General features: G+C 31.8%; 1 protein-coding gene across 1 annotated transcript; it reads left to right on the top strand.

Moving 5' to 3' along the window:
- The first annotated feature begins 235 nt into the window (after nt 1-235).
- On the top strand, nt 236-17,285 carry LOC134710368 (melatonin receptor type 1A-like). The gene is made up of 2 exons (XM_063570723.1): nt 236-433; nt 15,548-17,285. Exon 2 carries the CDS (start codon nt 16,039-16,041, stop codon nt 17,134-17,136), a length of 1,098 nt encoding a protein of 365 aa, XP_063426793.1. The 5' UTR covers nt 236-433; nt 15,548-16,038; the 3' UTR covers nt 17,137-17,285.
- The last annotated feature ends 9,029 nt before the right edge of the window (nt 17,286-26,314 follow it).

Genomic DNA, 26,314 nt, shown 5'->3' with positions numbered 1-26,314 from the left:
TTTATTACAGTATCAATTCAAAGATAGAAAACGCCAATTTTTTAATATGTTAAGAAATGCACAGATTAACCAAACACCTACGGCTCAGTGTACTTACAACCTAGCTTACATTATGGAAATAAGACACCACGACGAGACAAATTCATCCAATTGGACTGGATAAATCAGTAACCTCTCTAGATCAAACAAAAACGACATGAGTTTAACAAGTTGTTTATTTCGACTATGATTTAGATACAATCAGCATGTTGTTACTCTAGCAGCTTTCATTAACTCGCAGCCTTAACAGTAATCATGAATAATCTGAAGCACTGAAGTTAAAATATGTTGTAATTACAGCCTTTACTGACAAGGCGTTCAATACCATTTTAAGATAGAAACAGTGAAGCACGCAAATTTGAGACATGGAATTAGTCTACTTGCTCTAGAAAAGGTAGGTTATTAACTTGTTTCATAAAACAATATGGAAAAATTTGAAATATTGACATTATGTCACCCAACTGGGAGAATTATATTGCATGTCGGAATCAGTTTTGACAATGTATAGTCTCGAGTCTGCTTTTGACAGGTGTCTGTTTCATTTAATGCACAGACATTTTTTAACAAAATTCTTATCAATTATTTCTATTTTAATTTAAATGATGAACCCCAGACACTTGAGAAAATGTCCATTAGCTGTACAAATAACATTATCGTATAAACCTTTTTCTTTTTCATTTTTTCTTTCTTTCTTTTTTTGTTGATGAATTGCATACTTGAAAATTTAATTTGAAAAACTACAGTCTTGTTTAAAAAATGAGAACAATGAAATATTAATGACCAAATGATTGTCTACAAGGAATTTGTTTTTAAATAAGAAATAGAAAAGATGATAATTTCACACTTGAGAAATACGTTTGACAAATGGTTATTACTACAAAAAACATCTATGTGATAAATAACATATGTTGGTTGTCTTTTTGTTATGTAATAATAAAACTGATCATAAGTTGATCGCTCCAAAAATATTTAGACTTGTCAATTTTGTAAGATTTATCCATTTTCAATATGTTTTACTATCTCGTTTAGATTGATTTTTTTCTGCATTAACATTTTTAAGAGATAAACGCGTTTTCAACATTGTATTATTTTCAAAGAGTATACAAAGTTTCTTACTTTTCGTAGCTCTAACTTCACTTCTAATACCTGTGAGAGTTAAAACCCGAAATGGGTATAAGTACAAACAAATAAATGCAGACTAATATCAACATGTCTATACGTGAAGTGATATTCTATGAAATGCTTTAAAAAAAGCCTTACATATATTGTAAATTGACATTCTGATGTCTGAAAAGTCAATTGATGTTAAGTTGCTGTTTCGTTTACCCAATATCTACTTATATTTATATAACAAAACAAATGTTTTATCTCGAATATAAATTTGTATAAATAGTTAGGAAAATCAATTATTTTTCACGCATGAAATGAGGTTATGATGTTTCAAATATATATATACTGAATGATTGATTACTTATATTTTGCTCAACGTCAAGCGGAAAATATTTCATGCATAATTCAGGCCCCAAATAGACAATGAGTTATAAAAAACATCATGGAAAAGTAATGATACTATTAGGTTTGAAATAGAATGAATAAGAAAAAAAGAATGTGTCCATAGTGGATGCCCCAATTGCACTATCATTCTCTTTGTTCAGTGGTCAATGCAATTCGGGTCATAACTCTAATTTGGCATTCAAATTAGAAATATTATACCATAGGGAGCATGTGTGCTAAGTTTAAAGTTAATTGAACTTTAACTTTTATCAAATACTACCTTGACCAAAACTTTAACTTAAAGCGGGACAGATGGGCGGACGGGCGAACGGACGCACAGACCGAAAAACATCAGACCCCAAAGAAGAGCCTGAAAAACAGACAGAACAAAAAAATGTGCTTCTGGTTTTTTATTTGAAAAGTATGAGATGGACTGAATGCTTCGAAGTTATACGAAAGATACGAAAACGAATTTGTTAATATTGTCACATGACTGTTAATTGAGATATTAATTTTTTAAGATATTTTATTATGCAAAAGTATATTTTAAATGCAAAACAATCGGGATGTTAGATTTAACATTTTTTATATAGATTAGACCTTTGGTGTTCCCGTTTGATTGGTTTTACACTAGTCATTTTTGGGGCACTTTGTAGCTTGCAGTTCGGTGTGAGCCAATGTTCCGTGTTGAAGACCGTACTTTTATCTATAACGGTAGATTGACAAGATCAGCACATACAGCTCGTTATGAATCTTACAGAATCAAGTATCATAACCTAAACTGAGATACTAGTAGGTCTTTCGTGAAACTTTGTCTCCCGACTATTCTGTATTTCGCAGGACAATATTCTGTAAATCTTTTTATTTTAAATTTCTTATTAAACATTATATGGGGATCATGCATGTTTGTTCTCCTGCGTGACATTTTATGACGTTTGGAGTTTTGGAATACAAGTTTTCTCTTTCCCATCATGTGCAAGGAATTGCTTATGAAAAAAACAAAAAAACTATCGTCTAAATCGAACAGATGACTTTAAAAAATGTCTTTTCAGCTGCAAACAATTTTAAAAACGTTTCTGTTACACAAAAAGGTTTTAATAAAAACACATGCCAAGTTATTTTAAAGTTGTACAAACATGAGTTGTTAATAACGGAGAGAGGGTTAAACACATACACGAATATTGTTCTAAACAAAAGATTTATAATTGCAAATTTGTTCTGTTGAAGAGCATTGTCCTTGTGATATTTTTTTTAAACTAAATAGTCTGTTTAGGGAAGGGAGACGAAATCACTGGAACAAACCAACTTGGAAGACTTATTTACATGTTTTTCCAGGTCGTCGAACTAATAGAATAGAATAATTAGGCGTGTATAGCAAAATGATAAATATCTTTTGATTCAATGCTCTCCATAAAATCTAGATCAATACACTCATATTCTTCTTATAATTTCAAAATTTCAACCAAAGCAAAACATCTATTTACATGCATGATGTTAAATAAACCCATTGTATAGTTTTTCAAAGGTCATGATATTTTCGGTCTTAAGAAGAAATAAATCATACGAACAAATTAAGTTATTCATGTACTTTAACGCTATATATTTATTATTCTCATATGACGTAGGTTTATGTTACGACGTATAAGGACTCTGCATATTCTTATTACGAGAAAGTGTCGGGGTAGAAGTGTTCCACATATTCTGTCTAACGTCTTCACAATAAATACATTAGATGTTCGATGTGTACCGATTGATATTCTGGTCTTCGACACATTTTTATTTAGTTGTTATCGGCTTTGAACTAGCTTTCAGTATATTTGAGTACTCTTTGTGTGTTATTTTTCATTGTATGTGCTTTGTTTCGATTTGATGAGTTAAACCCTTTTGGACTTTTTTCTATAGTTTGTTATTATGTTGCACTGTTATTTCAATGTCCCAGGTTATGATTTAATGCCATCAAACATGTGACTCGCCACATTCTGTCTGTCTTTAGTCAGAACACTGTAGTTCAGTGGTTGGAGTTTGTTGTTGTTTATTATACTTGATTTTTGTTAACATAGATCGGGCTGTTACTTTCCTCGTTTCAATTGTTGTAAATTTTTTACGCCTTGTACAACTTACTATGCGGTTTGGGATTTGTTCATTATTGAAGGCCGCATCATGACTTACAGTTGTTAACTTCTATCTCTTTTGGTGTCTGGTGGACAGTTGTCTCATTAGCATCATACCATACTTCTTATAGTTTACAGATACCGTACTTTTTCAATGACAATATGATTCTTCTTTGTTATGATTGTGTTAAATTGGTGATTATAAAATGCACTTATTCGGTCGAATACATGAAAAAAAAAAAATAACTTAAAAACAAAAAATTCTCCGTTCTTGTTTATTAGTGTTCTAAACCCAATAACAAAGAGGCTAAAATTTGTATGAAATGAGTATATAAGAAAAGCAACTGCAACTAATGGATTGATTGTGTATTGATACTTCCCACAAAGAAACAAACGAACATTGTGAAATCAAGGAGATTCTATCACTCAGCTGGAGAAGCTGTTTCAACTGTATTCAGTTGTACAGTATTCAATTGTATTCAATGGCATTTGTATTCAATTGTATTCAATGGCATTTGTATTCAATTGTATTCAATTTCAATTGCATCAAGTTCTAAATATCATCGTATTCAATTGTAATTAATGACAATTGTTATATGTTCGTTTATGTATGTGTTTTATTGTCGTTTTGTTTTGTTTTGTTGCGCTTAAGTGTTTCTGTTGTTTCTTAGATTTCCTCTTATATTTGACGTGTTTCGCTCAGTTTAAGTTTGTAACCCGGATTTTGTTTCCTTAATGAATTTATGACTTTCGATTAGCGGTATACTACTGCTGCCTATATACTTCGGAGTTCCCGCGTTGAAGTCGATCTAAACCATAACCCGAAATGTTCTTTAACCTGTTTACATGCTAGTTTTTTAAATTGAATATATTTGTTTTTGCTGACAAACTTCCGATAAAATTATCTTTTACCTTGAAAAGTAACACACTTATCTTTTTCTATGAAGATAGAGCACAACTGATAACAATAAGATGAAAGAAAAGGTTTGACACCTGACACGAAGTCAGAAATCTTAGGTGTTGGAAATTATGCTAAAATGCATTTCTTCTTGAAGTTTGGTTTTATTTTTTTATTTTACGAACACTTTAGGGTTATTTGAGATTTAATATATGAAAATTCGAGAAAGTCTTGCCATTCAATATCAACACAAATCAGTACCAATATATCCAATAAAAACTATTTTTAAGTTCAGAACAATTATGGCATTTGTAATGAGTTTCAACAAATTCAGTCTTTACAAAAAATATTAAAGACCAATTCAGATAGAATAAATAGAGATTAATACATGGCCTTTTCCATATCAGCCTGGGTATCATCCCGAGACCCCCATATCAGCCCGAGACGGAGTCGAGGCGCTGATATGGGTCGAGGGATGATACCCAGGCTGATATGGAAAAGGCCATGTATTAATCGCTTTATCATATACTTTCGACAATAGTTTTATGTAAGGAAAAAAAAACAAATGCAACAACTAAAACAGTCAAAAACTTTATTAAGAAATTAAGTTATAAATTCGATATACTATAATTGTCAACTAACAGCATCACTACCTCCATATATATGTACATTGTATGGTAACATTTCCTATAGAGGCATTTTGAAACATTGATATTTGGAAGAGTTTCTTGATCATTATTACTCCATGTTTGTTGCATACTATAAAATGATTCATAATTGCCAATGGCATTTGTTAGCAAGTACTAAACTATCCCCACAAAAGTTCCCGTAAATTTTGACGTCGTCATCAATATCTGACGTCACAATGGAAAAATAAACAACCGATACCGGAAACACCGGAAGTAACTTGCACGAGAAGCACTGTTATGGGTTTTTGCACGAGACGCCCCTGATATGGGTTATCAGACCGGGCTGATATGGGTTATCAGCCTGGGTGGGAAATTATGGCTTGTGTACTTCCGTTCGTTACACATATGCAAAAGCTATCATATTAATGCTAAGTATATGATAATAACTTTTATCGGTCGTCCCACTGTCTATATCACTCTGTTCAGCTCTTAATATTATTCCGTATCATGTCTTTGTGACGTCAAATACGTTGACCCGGCCTTAATAACTTTGACCCGGACATATCAGCGACGTCATAATGTTTGAACCGACGTTAATAACTTTGACCCGAACTTATCAAGTCATCTTTTGTGTGCTGGTGAAACAAAGAAAAGACATCTGAAACACGCAAATATAGCCCGATAAATCGATTATCAGATTATCTGCATATCATATTGTAAAATATCAGCTGCTTGACATTATATGAAGGCTTTTTTATCTCGTTCGCTACGCTCACTCGACAAAAAGCTTCATATTATGTCTCGCAGCTGATATTTTACGATATCAACATGCAGATAACCTGATAATCGGTACATATAAATACAAATTTTTTTCTAAATTCTCTTCGATCAAACGAACATAAATTATTTATGTACTAGACTATATAATTTCTATATACCTCTGCCCAATCTTTTTCTTATCTCATTCATATATAAATAACTAAAACACTAGTTTTAGAATTTGTCAGGCACGATGACCATTCTCTTTTATATTATACCAAATCATTACAATACATGTTTATCAAATGAACAACAAATTACAAATGTTTGTAATTTGGCAAATACAGTCCACATCACAGAATATATATACGTCCTCTGTTTAAATAAATTTAAAAAGGTTGTCTCAACAATCTACAAAAAACAAACAAAAAATGTTACAAAAAGTACATTTAATACTGTTTTCGAATATATATGTGCTTAAGTTTAACTAACAAAAACTACGTGTGTACATGCGAATGGTCAACGCCCTTATCGATAATTTCAATGATGATGATGTATGGGTTTTTCTGTCCGACTATCCTGTTTGGGTATTGCGGACTTTCTACTTAGTGTCTGGTTCTGTTGACCGTTTTGCCTTTACTTTACTTCTAGGTGTGTGATAAGGCGTATCTGGCCGTTCTAGGATCAAAAGAGCTGATGTAACTGCCTCTGGAGATGGCATCACTAGTGGCGATGTGTGAGGTGGTGTTGTCCGGAGCAACTTGGGATCGTCTAGGTCGAATCCCTCGTCGTAGTCGATCCGGCATCGCTTGCCTCTGTCTTTGGTTGGCTGGAGGTAGTATTGGCGATGGCATGCCTTCCTGGGGTTGTACGGACTGATGGCAGTGTCCGTCTTGATGCAAATGCCCTCAGGTTCCCCTTGATATTTTGTGGGTACTATCTCCCTGCTTCCATCTCTAGCTGTTGTGGCTTCTGTTTGTTGGTTCTGGTCTACCTTGGTGGTGTGTGGTAAGACCTCAGCCGATGTCGCAGCAGTGCTTTTGGCCTGCACCCACTGGTTGTAACGCTTGGCGTCCCTTCTTTTGGTGGATGGAGGTTTACTTTTCAGGGCCGGCTTGGCTTTACCGGAGGATACCTCTAGTTCCGTAGCCTTTGTCCACGTTAGCTGTACAGTCACCTGGTCAGTGCTTGCCGAGAACTTCCAGGCAGGTACCTTTCCAGTCAACTTCATGGCTGCTAAAAGAGCATTCAATTCATCAGGTATTTCCATAATGATTGTCCAAAAAGTGAGTGAGTAGTGTTGAGCTGAGATCTGTACGAATACTTCAATTCGAGTCCACCGTATTTAAATACACTCGGGTTCATAAAACCTGTTACAATTCTATTGTTATATTAATAGAATTATCATACGATAAAATTCTTCCGCCACGTACATAAATATATCTATAATTAGCCGAAAATTTGATGACCGCTTATGAGTTTACTTAAAGTGGGGATGGACACATCAATGTACAATGAAAAAGAGGATAGTGGTTAGCTGGTAAAACATTGGAGACGGTATTATTCTGCAAACTATAAGTCAGAAAAAAAAATTATGACGAAAGAGGAGTTTTAACCACCGCTATATTCGAAAAACAAAGAGATATTTATACTTTTAGGTGCCAGCAAAAGCCCTCATCCGGGAATTTATCGCTATGTTGAAAACCCATTAGTGTCCTTGGGCTTTTATCTGCTCGTTCTCCGGGTTGTTGTCTCTTTAACTCATCCCCGATCTAGTCTGAATTTTATGATAACAAATTACTGCTATTGCAATCATGGCATATTTACATATTAGATACTTCAACAGAAATGACAGAATGAAAACATGCAGAGGGTGGTAAGGTTCTTAAAAAAAATCGGATCCCCAATTTAATAAATATTCTGATCAAGCAGATGCCAACAAAAATGTTCTGATTTCAGATTTTCCCGTACCTTAAAATGTTAAATAATGAATATAATTTGATTGATAGCGTTTAAAAAATGTTACCCACCTTGGTGATAAATATACGATTGAGAAATGTAGTGAATGTAATCTTCTGGAATCAAACAGATAATCTTACTTATAGTTAATTTGAATGTCCATATAGATTAAGAAGAAGAAAGGAGGTGACATTTTAATTGAAACATTATGACTGTAACTTGTGGTTATGAAAAATAGACGTTTTCACTGCTCCGACATCTCTCCAAGGTTGTTTATCGATTTTGCAAAGAAAAAGAAGCGTTCATTATCACTGAACTAGTATATATTTGTTTAGGGGCCAGCTGAAGGACGCCTCCGGGTGCGGGAATTTCTCGCTACATTGAAGACCTGTTGGTAACCTTCTGCTGTTGTTTTTTATTTTGGTCGGGTTGTTGTCTCTTTGACACATTCCCCATTTCCATTCTCAATTTTATTATCATTCTTTTCACTGTTGTTTGCATTATATGTTTTATATCAAACCATGTTTTAAATTTGTTACCTCTTATATTTATATTAACCGTGAAAAAGTCAATTCAATTTCAATTTTTATTATCAATTGGCCAATTATAGCGGAATATGGGGCTGTTATAGTCTTAAAATGTCTGCAAATCTGATCAGTTTTCAATCAAATGTCTTTTCATCTTGAAATGTTAGAAAACTGAAGAGTTCTTTTGGACGCATTCTAATAAATCACATTATTACACAAATTCTCTTCTTGAATAAAACGGGTTAACAAGAATTTTCTGAAAAGTTCAACAAGACTAGGACTTAATGTTAGAGATAAAACGTTCAAAATATCCATTAAAGATATTAACCAATTCCAAAATCTAATGCTATCGTAGATATGTCTGGTATTTCAAATAAATTGTCAGACACAAGAAGTTCAAGGACTATTATCAATTTTTAGTTCATTTAAATTTAACTTCCTAATTGTACCTCGGAACAAAACAGAAAATGTCAAGTATAAAAAGTTCAAAGAAATATATATTTTTAAAATGTCGAGCTGGAAAAATCTTATTTGCTGAAAATTGATATGCTATTATAATCTCTCACAAATTAAATCCAATAAACTTTACAATGGTTTATAATCTAAATACTTGATCCATTAATTCAGTGGGAGCAATTTATAAGTTTGCATTTCATATTTCGATGTAATTTTTTTTCTGTATACAATTTACTAGTACTATGAATTGACAATGAACATCATTATTGTGAACTGGATGATTATTGACTTTTCAGGTTTGCAAGTTTCCTTGTCTAATATCGTTTGTTACCTCTGGGTACCCGACTTCTTCCTTCAATGAAAGTGGTCGCTATGGTATAGCAAAAGTGCCGAAAATGGCATTTGACATCAACAATAAATCATTTATTGTTCACAGAGTAGGAAATTAAAATAATCGAATGTGGAAATTCTGAAAGTAAAGTGGTCGGATAAGATTTAATGTACATCTGTTCGTTCCTCAATTTTATGAGTGAAAAAAAAAACCCGGTTCCTTATTTTCCTGGGAAAGACACTAGACTATATGAAAAGTCTCTAATGAATCCATACTCAGTCATCGCACATTTTTTTTTACCCCGTTGTGGATTTAATGTTATTCCGACTGTTATCACTGTATCCGTGTCCCTTAATCTTTTCGATTCAATTTAGAATTGATTTAGATACCGGTATTTATGTTTTACCCACTAAGGTTTAATTACGACGGTTTCGGTTTTCAAATATATTCAATAAACCTAAACGTGTGATGCATGGAAAACATTGAAATATTAATCCGTTGTTTCCTTGGATAGCCGAAGCTGCCTTTAAGACCAACTCTAAAGAAAAACACTGGCTGAGTTAGGAACTAATTGGAATACTTAAATATCACAACCAGGAACAAAACTTGAAGTTTAAACATTTCCATAAGAGACAATTGAACAAATAATTCATACATTTACTATTCTCTAAAGACTATCAACACGTGTTTCGGCCGAAAACATTATAGATATAGACTGTAAATGGTAAAAATCACAATTCAATAATATAAAAAAAGTTTGATTCCACCTTATAACCTCATTTATTTTTATTTCGATTGAATAAGTCTTGAGTTGTAATAATTTCGGGTTATGTAATGTTATAAATTGCGTTCAGTTCAGCGATACTTTTAATGTGTCGTGTGATAAAGACCAATCGTTTTCGTAGACAATAACTGAACATATGATATGACACTTATATCCTTTAACGTATGTATTTAATATCATATTGCATAATTCTATAGACAAAAATCAATCTAAATCTTGGTTAAATGATTGATTAAATGCAACACCTGTCATTTTCGTCAATATTCTGCCAATTCCACTGGTTTAGTTACGTACCATGAGTATAAATTATTCATTTTTTAAAGACGAGACATTTTACATATTGTTGCTCAATTTTGTATATATTGTCACATTACTGACATTCTAATGGAAACGTTGCGCAGTATATGCACTACAAGCAGTATCAGTGTTCAAATGTCAAACATACAACATTGCTTTTCTAACAAACACTATTTGTCAAAAATGAATTATCGGTTTTGTTCGTAATGTGTAGTCGTTCAGACAAAAATATCGCTTAAATACTTAGTAGGTTACATAAACGTCCAGAAAAACGAATTGGTCTTGTATTGTTATCGGGTTTTGATTTCTTTGCTCTATGAATAATTAGAATTTGATTGCTTTTAGGAAAACGATTGACCCGTCTTCGGAATATAAAACAGAGGTTCTAACCTTTAAGAGAAACAAAATCGGGTGATTTGCTGTCGCACCAATCTTTGGAAACCTCGTCTATCCACCAACAACCAGAAAAGTTCCTTTAACATAACATATTCAAGTCCCATGGCTCTATGTTGAAGTCTAATCAATTTTACAATCTTTTCTGAAGAAATAACCAAGTTTTGCACAGTATTATGTTTTTTTTCTGTATAACTTAGTAAAATTAAGACAATAGCTAAGAAAATCTCTTTCATTGGAAATGTCAGTTACCAATAAAGACTGAATTTGCCAGGGTATCTAGAATAAACGTTGAACTGGATGTTAACCTCCTTAGAAATGAAAAGAAAAGCTTAACATTTCAATTACTTGAATATCAAAAGAAATGATAATAACTTCTAATGTATATCTTTCTATTGATATCTAAATGAATTTTACATTTTTAACCTCAACCATGCAAAAGAAAATGTGTGGTATGCCGTTTAAATCAAATAACAAAAAGTATTTTAATCTTTTCGTTTCCTGAATTACTAGTTTTATGTACTCTTGAATGAAATATTCAAAGTGTTGATAAATATTAAAAATCTTGAAATTTAGGGGGAAAGCAGACAGAAACGTATGGACATATTTTAAAACAACACTCATTCATGCTCTCGAATTAACACAATAGTTTAATGTGTAAATTTTTGTACATTGCTTTGTTCTTCGTGGCAAAAAACATAAAAGAATAAAATAAAGAGTTTTTGTGGAGCGAATCAGTCAAACAATTCACTTTAAATATTGACATTCTTTTCCTTTTTAATAACCGAACACGCATTATTCATGCGATATCCATCTCTAGATAAGGATTTAAGTTGAAGTTCACGTGAATATGGATTCAATGCGAGTGAATAATTCATCATTGGTGTTTCCTAGCTCATTTTGACAAAATCGAACCATACAGCTGGCTGTTAAAAGCGAATTTTCATAAATGATTGAACAAAAACAAATCATATTTCATTTTTTTTTATATATCTGTTCCTTTCAGTACAAGACTGAAGATTAATACAAGAATTTGCAGTCCTATTAAAAGGAACCAAGCAATTTGCAAAGTTCCTCATTTGGACTGCTATTAAAACAGTGAATATTAATTCAGTACTTTTATGTTGAGTGAATATAAAAATATGATATGCATCATAAGTTCCTGCATGCTATGAAATCCAAATTAATTGAAACAGCCAAATTGTCAAAATCCGTCAAAATGATTTCCTTCATTAACAGAGTTGTGAGTTTGTTTGTGTAACAGTTGCTTTTGAAGTGTTAAAGAAAATTAGGCAGATCATCAATATCAATTATCCCTATTGTAAAATGTGCTTTGGAAAAACAGCTTTGAAATGAAGCTTTTATCACAAAAGCATTTGAAAAATAAACGAGAACAGGCTCCTGTAAAATGCACATGAAACCAGAACCTCATGTAAAATGCAACTGAAACCAATGTTGTTGTTGTTACTTGGCCTTTTATTAATTTACTAGCCGGTTTCATTATGTAATTGAATGTCATACTTCTCCATATTCGTAGTAAGTGGATGGTTGCCTTACTGGTAATCATAATACACTAACATATACAATTACACCATCCTATCTTATGTTTTGGTATTTCATTAATACACAGAAAACTCTACATAAAAAATACGATAAAGCTGACGATTTTTCGTTCCCTTTTATTAATTTTCCATTTTTGTACGGTGGTGTTCCTTTGGCACAATCTTACGTTGTTGATATATCACAGTTTGTTCGCCATGCCCGTGATAATAGTAACGTTTTCGATTTCATTTTTTTGTTAAATCTTTTTTAACCAATAATCATTTGAATTCGTCACAACAAATTACTTAAAACCTTTACTTAATCCTTCAATTAGATACACAGATTTTTCTTCTTCTTCAAACGGATAGCACATCCTAATTTTTACGGAGATGTCGTTTACAGAGCCCGGAATTTGAGATACGACCCGGAAAACTAGATTTTTAAATACAAGTAGGTATATATATTGAATTTGTAGTCAGTAAATTAAAACCAAATCAATAGTATAGATAAATATATATCTGCACTTTCACGGTTTCGCAATCTGTCGATACCTGTATCTTTGCATTGCACAAGGTCAAAATTTTCCCTGCGACGCTCTATCTGTGTTTTTATAACTTGCTTTTCTGATTCGATCTGATGAGTTATACCATTTTCAACTGATTTTTATAGTTTGTTCTTATGTTGTACCACTGTCAGATGTCAGGGGGTGGCTTTGTACCAGCAAATTAGTCAAACACCGCCATATTATGTATGTGCCTGTCGAAAAAAAATGCCTTTAATATTGATATTCAACGTGTAACGTCATACCAATATGAATGCAATTATGCTTTTCAATAAATTTTGTATTGTCGGACAGCTTGAACATAAGTTACAATCAGTCCTATATAAGTTTGATATAAACGATTTATCGGGTGTATAAATAACTTTGAAGGCATTTGATTATTCTTTTATTTCGTCTGTTTCAATCAAAAACTATTTCATCTAATTCCATACATCTTTCAAAATTAGTATTGCATCACGGTGAACAATTAGATAATCAGCAAGAAATCCGGTGCAACGAGAACGATGGAAAATCCATACAGTATTTCATTATAGCATTAGAAGCCTGTTGTAATGCTTTAAAGTGCTCCTATAAATGTGAAACTATCTCACTTTTATATCACATTTAGAATAGGTTTGCGAAGATTCACTATGTCGTCTAACACACGAAACGAGATTTGTCCTGTTAGTTTGATTAATTTTGCCCTTCATAGTCTCACTTGATTTAGGTCCATGACATTGGTATATTTTGTTCTCGTTGATCCCTGATATACGACCCTTGATAAACCCCATTTACATGACTTGAAGTATTCTTTAGGGATTTACTTTTTGTTGTAGGCGGCATTGCTATGACGGTCAATGATGTTGCGTGATTTGTAGATAAAAAGTCGCTTGGAAATGATAATTTTTTATGAAGTTTCTGCTTGACATGATTGTTGTTTATATTAAAACTGATTGCTTCTCAGAGTGTGTCATTTTAGATCTATGTTTAGACGATATTTTGATATTGAGAGAATTCTCTTGACACACTGTCAGACATTGATTTGTAATCTGTCTAAAAATACTTCTATCAATGCTATGTGGGTATCAAATGCGGATTCAATTAGAAAATATAAAGGTGACAACTTTTTTTGTCCACAGAACATACATTTTCCGACGAAAAGATATTATATCATTTGGAAAAAATTCCATCATTCTGTATCAAAATCAAATGAATTTATGTTTTATCAATTAAGATGTAACATAACAGTGGCATTAAACCATAGTCAAAATGTAATATATGCCACCAGAACGTGATTAAACACAGAACCAGTTGCAGTCTAAATAACAAAAATTCCATTCATGCCATGAAAGCAATTACTAAAACTTGAAAAGAGCAGTACCTATCTAGAGTTCCACCAAGTTAGAAATAAACGATTTACAACAACGAAAACTTAAACCAAATGTTACTGCAATGTGAATATATATCATACGCTTGAACTTTAATATAAGCGATTACAAAAAGATCACAAGGCAACGGAATGACGAAGTTTTCTTCCTCTGCATCGGTAGGTCTAAAAAAAATAGTCGATACAGGAATCATCTTATTTGCTTCAGTTGGCAGAATAGTGGCCATTGATTTAAATGGTTTTGCGATTCGGATTCCGGTAAAAGTAACAAGACAAAAATGCTTTGTCATTTAATAGATTCAAATTTACATTGGAACATCTACCAACATCTCAAATTAAAACAGATGATATTAAATCGATATTCCAAATTGACTGAAGTGTTTTAAATTGTAAACAGGTGATGGATAAGTGTATACAATAAATGCTCCAATTAAAGGTGATAATGGGATTTCCGACGAACCCTTACAAAACTGCTCTATTGTGTAGAAAAATTCTGAAACTGGAATTAACAATTCGAAGTCCAATAACTAATCAATATAAAAAGGACTCAATTGTCAACATGTTGCATAGAATTAGGACAGTCACTAATCTGTATCATTAGAGGAAAAACAACAGAATGAAGATACAGAAAAAATAAAGTACTCGTCATTAATCAGCTCATAAAAACCTGTAACAGTAACTAACTTTAAATAACGAACTGTTCTGGTGGTTTATTTTCGAGATATACGAATATATATACTGGTCACATGTTGTTTTCACCTTTGAGTGCAAAGGGGGCTTGTAATTTAAATAGCAGATTTCCCTTTAAATCTTAACAATAAAAAAGAGCACTGTGTTAATGTTTTTGTACTTGATCCAATCAGTCTTTTTGTGGACAATATAACTTCTGATTTAAAGCTGTTGAATTAAAGTAATGCTTTTCCCAGTTCTCTTACATGCGACCCGGTCTTGCAGTGATTACTTTCAAATTTAAACAATTACCTACCCACTGTTGCTGCAATCAAAACCTGATTGAACATCGTGAAACTCAAAAGAGAAAAATTAACCGACCCAAATAACAATAAATAAAAAACGATTATATATTATTGAACAAGCAGTCGAGAAAAATAGATATATAAACACAGAAGTGATAAATGTTAATTCTGGAGAAATATGATGAAGAAAACAGAAAAAAGTAACCGTAAGATATTCAACTATTGAATTAGACTTCTATGATTAATGTTCTTTGAATACGCATTTGATTATAATTAGGAAACTGTTATAGTGTAAATAACATATTAACTCGGCAGAAAAATGTTTTGATATTGGTAGGAAGATGAAGCGATTTTTAGGTATTGATCAATGTAGTTTACTGCATCATCTATCTTGTCATAAAATTATGTTTCATTTTCTACCAACAGGTCAAAGCTGATGTATATATAGTGAGACAGGAGATAAGTAGCGGGAATCTGGCGGTGCAGACGACGGATTAAAGCACGTAAAGCAAGTTGAATATTACATAACAGTAATTACAATAGTGGACTTGGAGGACTTTGTAGTTTTTTCGTCTAGCAAGTAATATAATTTGCTACTAAATAATTGACCATTTAATTTGACCGAATGTGTCTTTATTGTAAAGCGTTGATAAATATACTGTTTAACCGTTCATAAAAAGACAGTTGGAAAACGGTTGATAACGATAGATGATTTAGAACAGGGAAAATAGATTTTTTTGTAATAATTACTGCTATATTACATTTTGTTACAAGCGATAATTGAAACACAAAGTTAAACAACAGGATATCGAAAGTTAATAGGATTAGAACCTGGAATTATTGGAGCGCTTTATTAATATTGACCAAACTGTCATTTAGAGTTCATCTTATTAATTTTAAGGACATACGCAAAAAACATGTCAACTATGGCTGCTATTTCGTTGAACTCCAGACCTGAAGTACTTCCAAGTTACTTTACCAATGATTCTGTTGGATATGCAGTGAACACAACTAACATGACGAACCTAGAAAACAGAGGACCATCAGATACAGCGCTGTATATTGGTGGTATCATTATGTTGATTGCTCTGCTTTGTGGTTTGTTCGGTAATTTTCTAGTCATGATCGTATGTTTCACCAAGCGGGACTTGAGTAATATTATCAACATCTTCATCATAAGTTTGTGCATAAACGATATTATCAACCTTGGATTTAACAACAGTTTAGTTCTGTTGTCGTACTTTCTGGGAACTTTCCCGGCAGATATGTTAGTGTGTGAGCTCCTTCAGCATTTAACTGTTTTGCTGATGGGATCGTCCTTATGGCATACTGGCCTTATCGCCATACATCGTCTCATCGTAGTTGTATTTAATACATTCTACAAGAAAATATCAAAGAAGGCATACACCATTTTTGTCTTGATTTTTGCCAGAGTTGTACCTTTGTTGTTCATAATGCAACCTTCACTCGGAAGCATGGCTTACTATGAACCCAAACTTATACGTTGCGTTGTAAAGAAAGACTTTGGACCATTTACTCTGCTTGTTTCTGTATTTTTAATGATGTTACCATCGGTGATTCTGATTTTATGTTATATAGCCATATTCATCAAAGTTCACCAGTCATCGAAGTCTTTTAGAGGATCAAGACAGCGGGATTGGTTGAAGAGAGAAATCAAAATCACTAAAATGTTTGGAATGATTTTCTTGTTGATTCTAGTTGGCTACTTACCTTATGGAATCACAAGAGCGATTGACAAAAAGCTTCAATGGAATGGCGATTTTTATGTAGCTATTACTGTGTTTTTTGCTGTTGCAAATAGTTCGAATCCAATTGTATACGGTATCATGGATAAACAAATACGAAGTGCTTGTTTCCAGATTTTGGGGCTACGCCCAGTAGATGTAAATAAAAACGGTGGACCAATTACAATGCATTCAAAAATATCACACGCTGATACGTGTGTTGATACTGAAGATTTACCATTGAATTCATCACCTGGAAAAGCAGTGTAAGAATAGTTGTGACTTGCTCATTTTCAATTGCCGAAAAAACTGAAATCATGTATTGACAATCAGTTTGTATATATTTGTAAATATTCAACAGCTGATATTAATTTATTCTTTATTTATCAAAGAATTTTTAAAAAGCTGTATAAGTTATTAGTTTTTCATTGATCAAAGTTGTTTTTAAAAATAATGAACATTCAAAACCATTTCTTTTGCTATGCTCTCATATTATGACTTATTCAACCAATGAATGTAGTAAAAAATAGTAAAATCTATTTTATATTCAATTTTTTAAATACATATTTTCAGTCATCATGTAAAAGAATTTATTATATATTGTATAAAATCAAGAAGTCATGCACATTAAAACTGAAGACAACGATGTTTTGCTTCATCATGGAAGTATAGAAGCTGTATATTACTTCCCTAGCTTCCATAAACGTCTCCTTATTTCTTTCAAATGAATTTCCAATTCAGTTCATCTTATTTTATCATTATGCTTTCGTATAAAGCATTGACATTAGCTCCAATGTTTTTGCTAATTCCTATATTTAGATTTAATTGCACCATTGCTTTAGGTAAAATTGCAATGCGTCAAATTACTTTGTGTAATTATGATATGTGAATATTATTGACCGATTGACCGTTGAAAATCTGTAAAGAGACGATGATATTTATTAATATCTCACAAACTACTGCACGCAATTTAAAATAATGCCTAAAGCATTCATAGGTAGTCATAAACAAATGTTTTTATATTATTAAAAAGAAAGGTATTCAGCAGCTGTTTGGTCATTACAACACGCTTAAAATATTATTTAAAATTCAGTTTTTTGGTGATAGATCACCACGTGTAGTTTCGAAGTTTTACTTTGACCAAGTAAGTAATGAAAAACTTTGAAAGTGACAACTGGTCTTAAATTATCAAGTTTATTGTCAGTAATTCTATTTTCCCCCTTTTAATTATCTTTTGAGAACAAATAGTCTTTATATTCAATGGTATTTAAGGTGCAGTGTAACCTACTTCACGCCAATATCTTGAGTCGTTGATTTCATATTGTATTTTATTTCTGGTGGTCTAAAAGCATAAATACATCACACAGAAACTTCATTAAAACAACTAATATCTCTCTCTAAATTGTTTAACAGTCCACTGACAAATTACACAGTACATTAGTTATTGAAATATTTGTGTTTGTCAATGTTCCAGCTGATATATGATTAATCATATCGGTAGTCTATAGAGTGTTACCTAAATAAACAGACATCAACGATTTTTCATTTATACTAATACAATACAATACATTAAGGAACATGCTAAACAAGTATTGTTCCTTAAAAAATATCTGTTTATATGAAACAAATAAAAATAAATTTATCTTTTTCATCGTGTTTGTTTCTTAAATTGCAGAACAAATATTTCAGATTAATGGTAACATCAAAAGTATTAAGGATGCTTAGAAATGACAATGTTATAATAACTGAATTATTTTTAAAGTGGAGTAAATATTAGCATCAATGAGCTTAATTCCCCCATATGCCTTCAACGGAGTCAAGAATCAGTGAAATTCTTTTATAACCAATAACGGTTTTGGTATTTGTTATTTTGCTGTGGTTTTTTTTTTACTGTTTGTGTTGTTTTTGTTTTTTGTTTTTGCCTTTTTTAATTTTCGCTTGAACACAAGATGTAAATGCTATTAACTTGGACATTCATTGAACGGTCAGTACGAGATTCTGAATTTTATGTTGTGGAACTTTAAAAAGTCTCATCAATAGGTGCACAACGGCTTATATATTTACCCTTATTTGGACTTGTTTGTGTGCAATGAAAAGACACATATGTTGCTTTGCAAATGTCAGACAGCATGCTAATAAATCTTTATTGTCTGATTTTAGCACAGAAAACATTGTTTATTTTTATAATGTGACATAAGGAAATCATTCATAAACTAAAAATCTAAAACAAAACAGTTTCAATTTAGTAATGCCAGTATATTGGACGAATGGTTAACTTGGAATGACAATCCGCCAGTAGCAGCAACAACCATTCAGTAGAAGCAATATACATCTTTAAACAATGAACAACGAAAAAGAGGTTACACTTTATAAAAATCAACAAACAAACAAATAAACAAACAAAAAGTCATCAATTATCAATACAGGTGACAGGCCACAAATTCACTCAATCCAGACGTCAGCCTCACTCTAACATAACATAGTGCTTTTGATTTCATCGTTTATTTAAACTAACCAACAGATTTGCAAAACTTTCGGTGAAAGACATTATATATTTAGACCATTTTGAACCTAAACGAATAAACCCGAAGTGCGGACGACAACTGGAATAATTTTCATGAGGTCAATCTAGAACAGATACTTAGGAGTCTAAAATATGAAACGGGGAAGAGCATCAAACCGGAAACGATGTTAGCAGAACAGCACTTATGGTAAACAAAATGTTTCTATGGTATGTTTGCTGTCTAAAAAAATACAATGAAATGGATAGTAAAGTTATTTTCCCTTAATACTAAATTAATGCATATACATGTATTTGTACCTCTACCTATCCTTAAACACTAAGAGGAAAGTGTATTGAATAATTTATAACATTAAAAGTGCATTATTTAAGCAAGTAAGTAATGTAAGTAATAGTTCGTAAAGACAACTTTCCATAAGTAAAATACTGTTTTACGTCGACATATGAATTTCAAGAAAAACAATTATTAAACTGTATGTTCAACTATTAATTGTCCCCACTCTACACCCGACAAACGTCACGTAAAGTTCAACTATAAATTGTCCCCACTCTTCACCCGACAAACGTGACTTAAAAAGGTAACGCATCATAACATCAAATACCAAATTACTTAAAAATCAAAATCACAGCAGCCATTATTTTTGTAACCTTTCCATTTAAGATACAATGCCTTTTCCGGCGATAATTTAAAAAACAAGATACTATTTACTTTGTCTTTTAATTACACATTATTTCCAAATATGAGTATTTTTTGTCTAAAGAATGATCTCTATCTGTACCCTTTACCATCTCTGTACCCATAGATACTCTCAGAGTAGATACTGTAATAACTTTTGTGTTTACTGTTTATTGAGTTTAAAACATTGGCATACATCAGTTATTGTATTAACGTACTTTTATTAATTGTTCATGCATGTGATTTTATGTTCCAATGAAATCACTCAAAATCTTATTAGTAAACAGAATAACAAACTTAAATCATAATTAGATATCTTAAATCTAATTTTGCAATGAACTTTACAAAAAATTGTAAAATTACGAAGAAGTTGTACTCTAGATTTCAAATTGATTTTAAAAATAATAAATGTTCTTAATGATGAGAAAATAAAATGATTTCTTAACTGACAAAACAATATACATCTTCAGCACCAGCAACTGCAACTTCAAAAGCGTAAATCAATTCTAATATTTGTCCTTTATCAAAAATGCTCAATACAATGTCGGAAACAAGAAAATTCCGGAATTTTGACATTTTCAAACCAACAATATTTGGAAAGCGTTTTTTTTTTTTGTTGATGTTGAAAAAAACAACTGATGGAATCTTTTGAGTTAAGGAATGTATCTCTCGCATGCAGAGCATTGATTATTTATAGTGATCAGCTATACTTTTTTATATGTATATATCCACTATTCAACGTTTTTTGTATTACGCTTTGGATTTTAAAATATTTTCTATTCGATGGTCATTAAAAAGGCATGATAGGTCGAAAAGTGCATCCGGGACAGTAATTTTGGTACCGTTTAATTTTGTTATAACGGTAAGTATATACCACTGAAAGTTTATTTGTGAAAAAGCAAACAGAAGTTTATAGCACAGTGCATGCTGTGTATTGGCAAGTAAATTGTATACCTTCCAGATCAGTTGGATTTTTTTTTGGGTCTAATTTACTTAAGCGAGAGGATATTTCTTGATCGAGATGAGAGGGTTTTCAGCAAAATGTGCTTGACATCATGCATTTTGAATTAACTTATAGTAGTTAAGTGTATATATAAAGAAAACGATTAGCGTTACAAAATACGAAAAACAAAAATAATGATAATTGGTTTGGGGGGGGGGGGGGGGGGGGGTTCAAGTTTAAACAAAGATATTTCTTCACAATAACAGGAAGTGATTTTATGATATATTTTGTTCATTTAAAGCACATTCAAACGATGTTTACTGATTGTCACGAGAATAAAAAAGCAGCAACGAACGTTCATTTGTTAAATATAATTCTGGTGCATTAATTCATTCGTGTTTCTACATTTATTGTGTTAGGAATTTGCCTTCAGAATCAAGCTCTACTTAATTATTTTAAATGGAAAGACGATAATTTTACTGTCTACTGACAAACTAAATAAAACAATTTCAGTACCGTAATTTAAATTAATTACACAACTCTGATGAAATCCTTTTCGAGAGAGCGATAAACCTGATCGGATATGAGATAAACCGACTTCGATTGGCGGAAGTGAGTTAAAAGGTTTGTGGACTGCGTTTCAAAAGTAAAACCATATAACTGTTTCTGTGCCAGACTTGCATTTTTAGTTAAGATATACCACGATGCACTTTCAATACTTATTCCAATTATCGATACAATTTTAAATTGTGATTCAATATTTCAAACATTTCAAGTTGCTTTACTTTATATCAAGTGAACAAATAGAATTAGACAAAGTCCTCAACAAAACAATAGGCTCTTGTTTTACTTTCAATAAATGCGAGAATTCTTTGAATATATGTTATGCTCCTGTTCACAATAAGCAGGAATTTCCACAAACAAATTTGATATTATCATTTAACAAAAACAGAATAAACAAACAAACAAATTACTTCAAAACACAAATCTTTACTCCTATGTTTTATTCCATAAACATGGCGAATGGCAATTAAAAAACAGTATACGCGAATGCATTCTTAACCTTTATTTTCCAATCGTGTGCAGCCTTTAATTTCGTTGTTCAAAGCATTGACTGTTTCACACGATGGATACTTTTCGATTGTCAAAATCACAATCCCGAATGTGACCTAACGAATAAGACTAATTGCCTTTCTGAAGCACTGGAAATTTCCCGCGCTTTGAAGTTGGGTTCGTGTTGCTCAGTCTTTAATTGTTCATGTTGTGTTTTGTGAACTGATCGATACTGTACTTAATTGTTGAAGGATCACCTTTAATTTTAATTTCGAATCATTGTCAATTTTTCTCTGGTGAATAGTTGTCTATTTGGCAACATACTTTAAATAGACTTATTTAAAGAAGGGACATAGTTACGATACTGTTGTCAGGTCATTAACGATTGTATATTTTGGCGTTAATATTGATTCACTTATAGGGTCTTTGCATCGGAACTAAACACATTTATTAAAAAACAGTTGTTGGCATGACACGGGTTATGTTCTTCTCGTATATGTTATGATGGTATGATACTAAACCCCTCACGGGGAGGATTGTGCCTGATATTCATACGATGAAGACATAATTTTTCAATCAGTTTAATTGAAGTCTGCAGCAGCTATCATGTCAGTTAACTGCTAGCAGTCTGGTGTTATTTATGTATTATTGTCATTTTGTTTATTTTCTTTGGTTACATCTTCTGACATCAGACTCGGACTTCTCTTGAACTGAATTTTAATGTGTGTATTCTTCTGCGTTTACTTTTCTGCATTGGCTAGAGGTATAGGGGGGATTGAGATCTCACAAACATGTTTAACCCCGCCACAGTTTTGCGCCTGTCCCAAGTCATGAGCCTCTGGCATTAAATTAGTCTTGTATTATTTTTAATTTTAGTTTCTTGTGTATGATTTGGAGTATAGTATGGCGTTCATTATCACTAAACTAGTTTATATTTGTGTAGAGGCCAGCTGAAGGACGCCTCCGGGTGCAGGAATTTCTCGATGCATTGAAGACATGTTGGTGACCTTCTGATGTTGTCTGTTCTATGGTCGGGTTGTTGTCTCTTAGGCACATTCCTCATTTCCATTCTCAATTTTATTCATTTTCTTATTTTTATATATATCACACTATAAAGAGTCTATATTCCCCATGTGTTATTTGATAGTTTTTGTCCATGTTTGAACGTATTTTCATTTAAAGTATTCGGTTGGTGATTGGTATTGTATGTTGTACAGCCCAATACTTCAAGTAATTCTTGTTATCTTTTTTCAGTATATATACACAGTATAGCAATTAACGACTGAATACAGAAAGTGGTGAACTTATAATGAACGTGAACGATATACAACAAAACAAATTGAACATTGATATACCAGTTCATGACCATATTGACCATTTCATACCTCAAGTAGTTTTAAAACTGCATATACCATTACAGATTAAAAAAATCTTGATATCTATATAACTGAAATTATACTGTAAAATAACACCTGAAATAAGACCTATGTGTGTATGACTAAATATCCCCACCCACCCACCAACACACACTCACAAATTGAAGAAAAAAATTTAAACAAAAACCACAACAAAAGCAAAACGTAAGGCAAGCCATTTTACTGTTTATAAAATATCTTAAATATAAAGTTTATAAGATATCTCATATATATAAGATATCTTCTAAAGTTTATAAGATATCTTATAAATATGTTCATATGATATATCTTGTATACTTAATAAGATATCTTATATGATAAATAAGATATTTCATATAGTTTATAAGACATCTTATAAACTTAAGAAGATAACTTACAAAGAAAAGTATATGATATATAAACTATATAAGATATCTCATAAACTATCAAAGATATCTCATAGACTATATAAGATATCTTTAAAATTATATAAGATATCCTATAAACTATAAAAAGATATCTCATAAACTATAAAAGATATATCATAGACTATATAAGATATCTTTTAAACTATATAAAATATCTTATAAACTACTATATAAGATATCTTATAAACTATATAAGATATTTTATAAACTATATAAGATATCTTATAAACTATATAAGATATCTTATAAACTATATAAGATATCTTATAAACTATATAAGATATCTTATAAAGTTTATGAGATATCTTGAAGTAAGAATCAATAGAAAAACGGCTTGCCATAAAACCGCTAAAAAACCAAGGAAACTCTGTTCCAAAGTATGCACAAAAATGCAGTACTTGAACTGATAAATCCTCAACCCAAACCAAATTACAGTTAGCTTTTGAAGAAACACTAAATAAACTCATCATAGATGTTTGTGTCATTTTGGTCTTTTGTGGATAGTTGTCTCATTGGCAATCATACCACATCTTCTTTATTATATCATCATAGATACCAGGACTAAATTAAGTAAAGTGGTTTTAACAATCACTTCATACGTGTACTTGTGAACACGGTATAACATCTGATGATGATATTTTTATTTATTGAATTCATACTAAAGGAGAGCAAGTGCATTTTACATTATTTCAATGAGAATGGATGCTGAAATTTTAATTAGGAATGTATCGATTTCAAAAAAGCTAGCTTTTAAAATATTTTTTAATTTTCAATTATCATTCACATATATTTACATTATTACATGTATGTTTCATCATATTCCGTTGATTGGGTGAAAACGATTACAAATCATTCTAAAATCAGAATCTTATTCTCAATAAAACGCACGACTGCACTTGCTTCCTATAAACGTAACAGAAATGCATAGGGAAACAAATAAAAAAAAATATGAATTAACTCGTTATTTCATGGTTGTAGCATATATATGTAATTACTTCTTTTTGTACTTTTATAGGGTTGTGGAAGCATTAATCGCGCACACATTTTTAGTATGAAGAGCTTCCGTTATATAAAACTGTTAAAAGCAAATTAAATATTTCATATGAAATATTTCCATTTATAATAAAGACCAGAGATTTTTTTTTAAATCAAGTAGCTTTTACTTATAGGGTCTTTGCATCGGAACTAAACATATTTATTCAAAAACCAGTTGTTGGCATGACACGGGTTATGTTCTTCTCATATATGTTATGATGGTATGATACTTAACTCCTAACGGGAAGGATTGTGCCTGATATTCATATGATGAAATCATAATCTTTCAATCAGTTTAACTGAAGTCTGGAGCTGGCATGTCAGTTATTAAACTGCTAGTAGTCTGTTGTTATTTATGTATAATTGTCATTTTGTTTATTTTCTTTGGGTACATCTTCTGACATCAGACTTGGACTTCTCTTGAATTGAATTTTAAATGTGCGTATTGTTATGCATTTACTTTTCTACATTGGCTAGAGGTATAGGGGGGGGGGGTTGAGATCTCATAAACATGTTTAACCCCGCCGCTTTTTTGCGCCTGTCCCAAGTCAGGAGCCTCTGGCCTTTGTTAGTCTTGTATTGTTTTTAATTTTAGTTTCTTGTGTACAATTTGGAGTTTAGTACAGGGCGTTCATTATCACTGAACTAGTATATATTTGTTATGGGGCCACCTGAAGGACGCCTCCGGGTGCGGGAATTTCTCGCTACATTGAAGACCTGTTGGTGACCTTCTGCTATTATTATTGTTTTTTATATGGTCGGGTTGTTGTCTCTTTAACACATTCCTCATTACCATTCTCAATCTTATTTAATATTTTAATATCAATTATATATGTTTTGTCCACAACAGGAAAGAATATTCGCATACTTTTAATGTTTTCTTCTTTAAACATTAAAGGACCAAGTAAAATGGAGACGGAGCTAAATGTTTAGGTATGTGTATTGAAAAAGACATATTGAAAGATGTTCATAAAGTCTCCGATAACAGCAGTTTTAGAAAACTCACCCACCAATTAGTAAGTTCAAGATTTTGTCTATCAGCAATCAATGAAAACATAGTTATATGTTTAAATCGTTGCGGTCTTTTTTCCCACCAATTTAACCATAATTCTAATTCTAAAATATGTTTTTGGTTAATAAAATTAAGCTCCTTCTTGTTTCAACTAAAAATCAGACTTAAGATTTTGTATGCAAACACGTGTAGTTCATTATAAGTGTATTTATGACTTGGTTAATTCGGTTGTTGTTGTGGAAGGATCTTAGTAAAAGGTTTCTTATGTGATTAACTGTCACACGGTGTCGCAATAATCTCATTTTCTATGGAATATCTGTATTCCCAAGATAAATTGTAATGACAAAATTATCTTTTCTAATAAGTATAGAACCCATTATGTTCAG

The sequence above is a fragment of the Mytilus trossulus genome, chromosome 3 (genome assembly GCF_036588685.1).
Source record: "Mytilus trossulus isolate FHL-02 chromosome 3, PNRI_Mtr1.1.1.hap1, whole genome shotgun sequence".
NCBI classification, from domain to species: Eukaryota; Metazoa; Mollusca; class Bivalvia; order Mytilida; family Mytilidae; genus Mytilus; species Mytilus trossulus.
The sequence above is the reverse complement of the archived record's forward strand: the minus strand, read 5'-3'. Positions and strand labels throughout refer to the sequence as shown.

Excerpts from the sequence above, each read along its gene's own strand:
- LOC134710368 (XM_063570723.1), top strand. The coding sequence starts at position 16,039 with ATGTCAACTATGGCTGCTATTTCGTTGAACTCCAGACCTGAAGTACTT.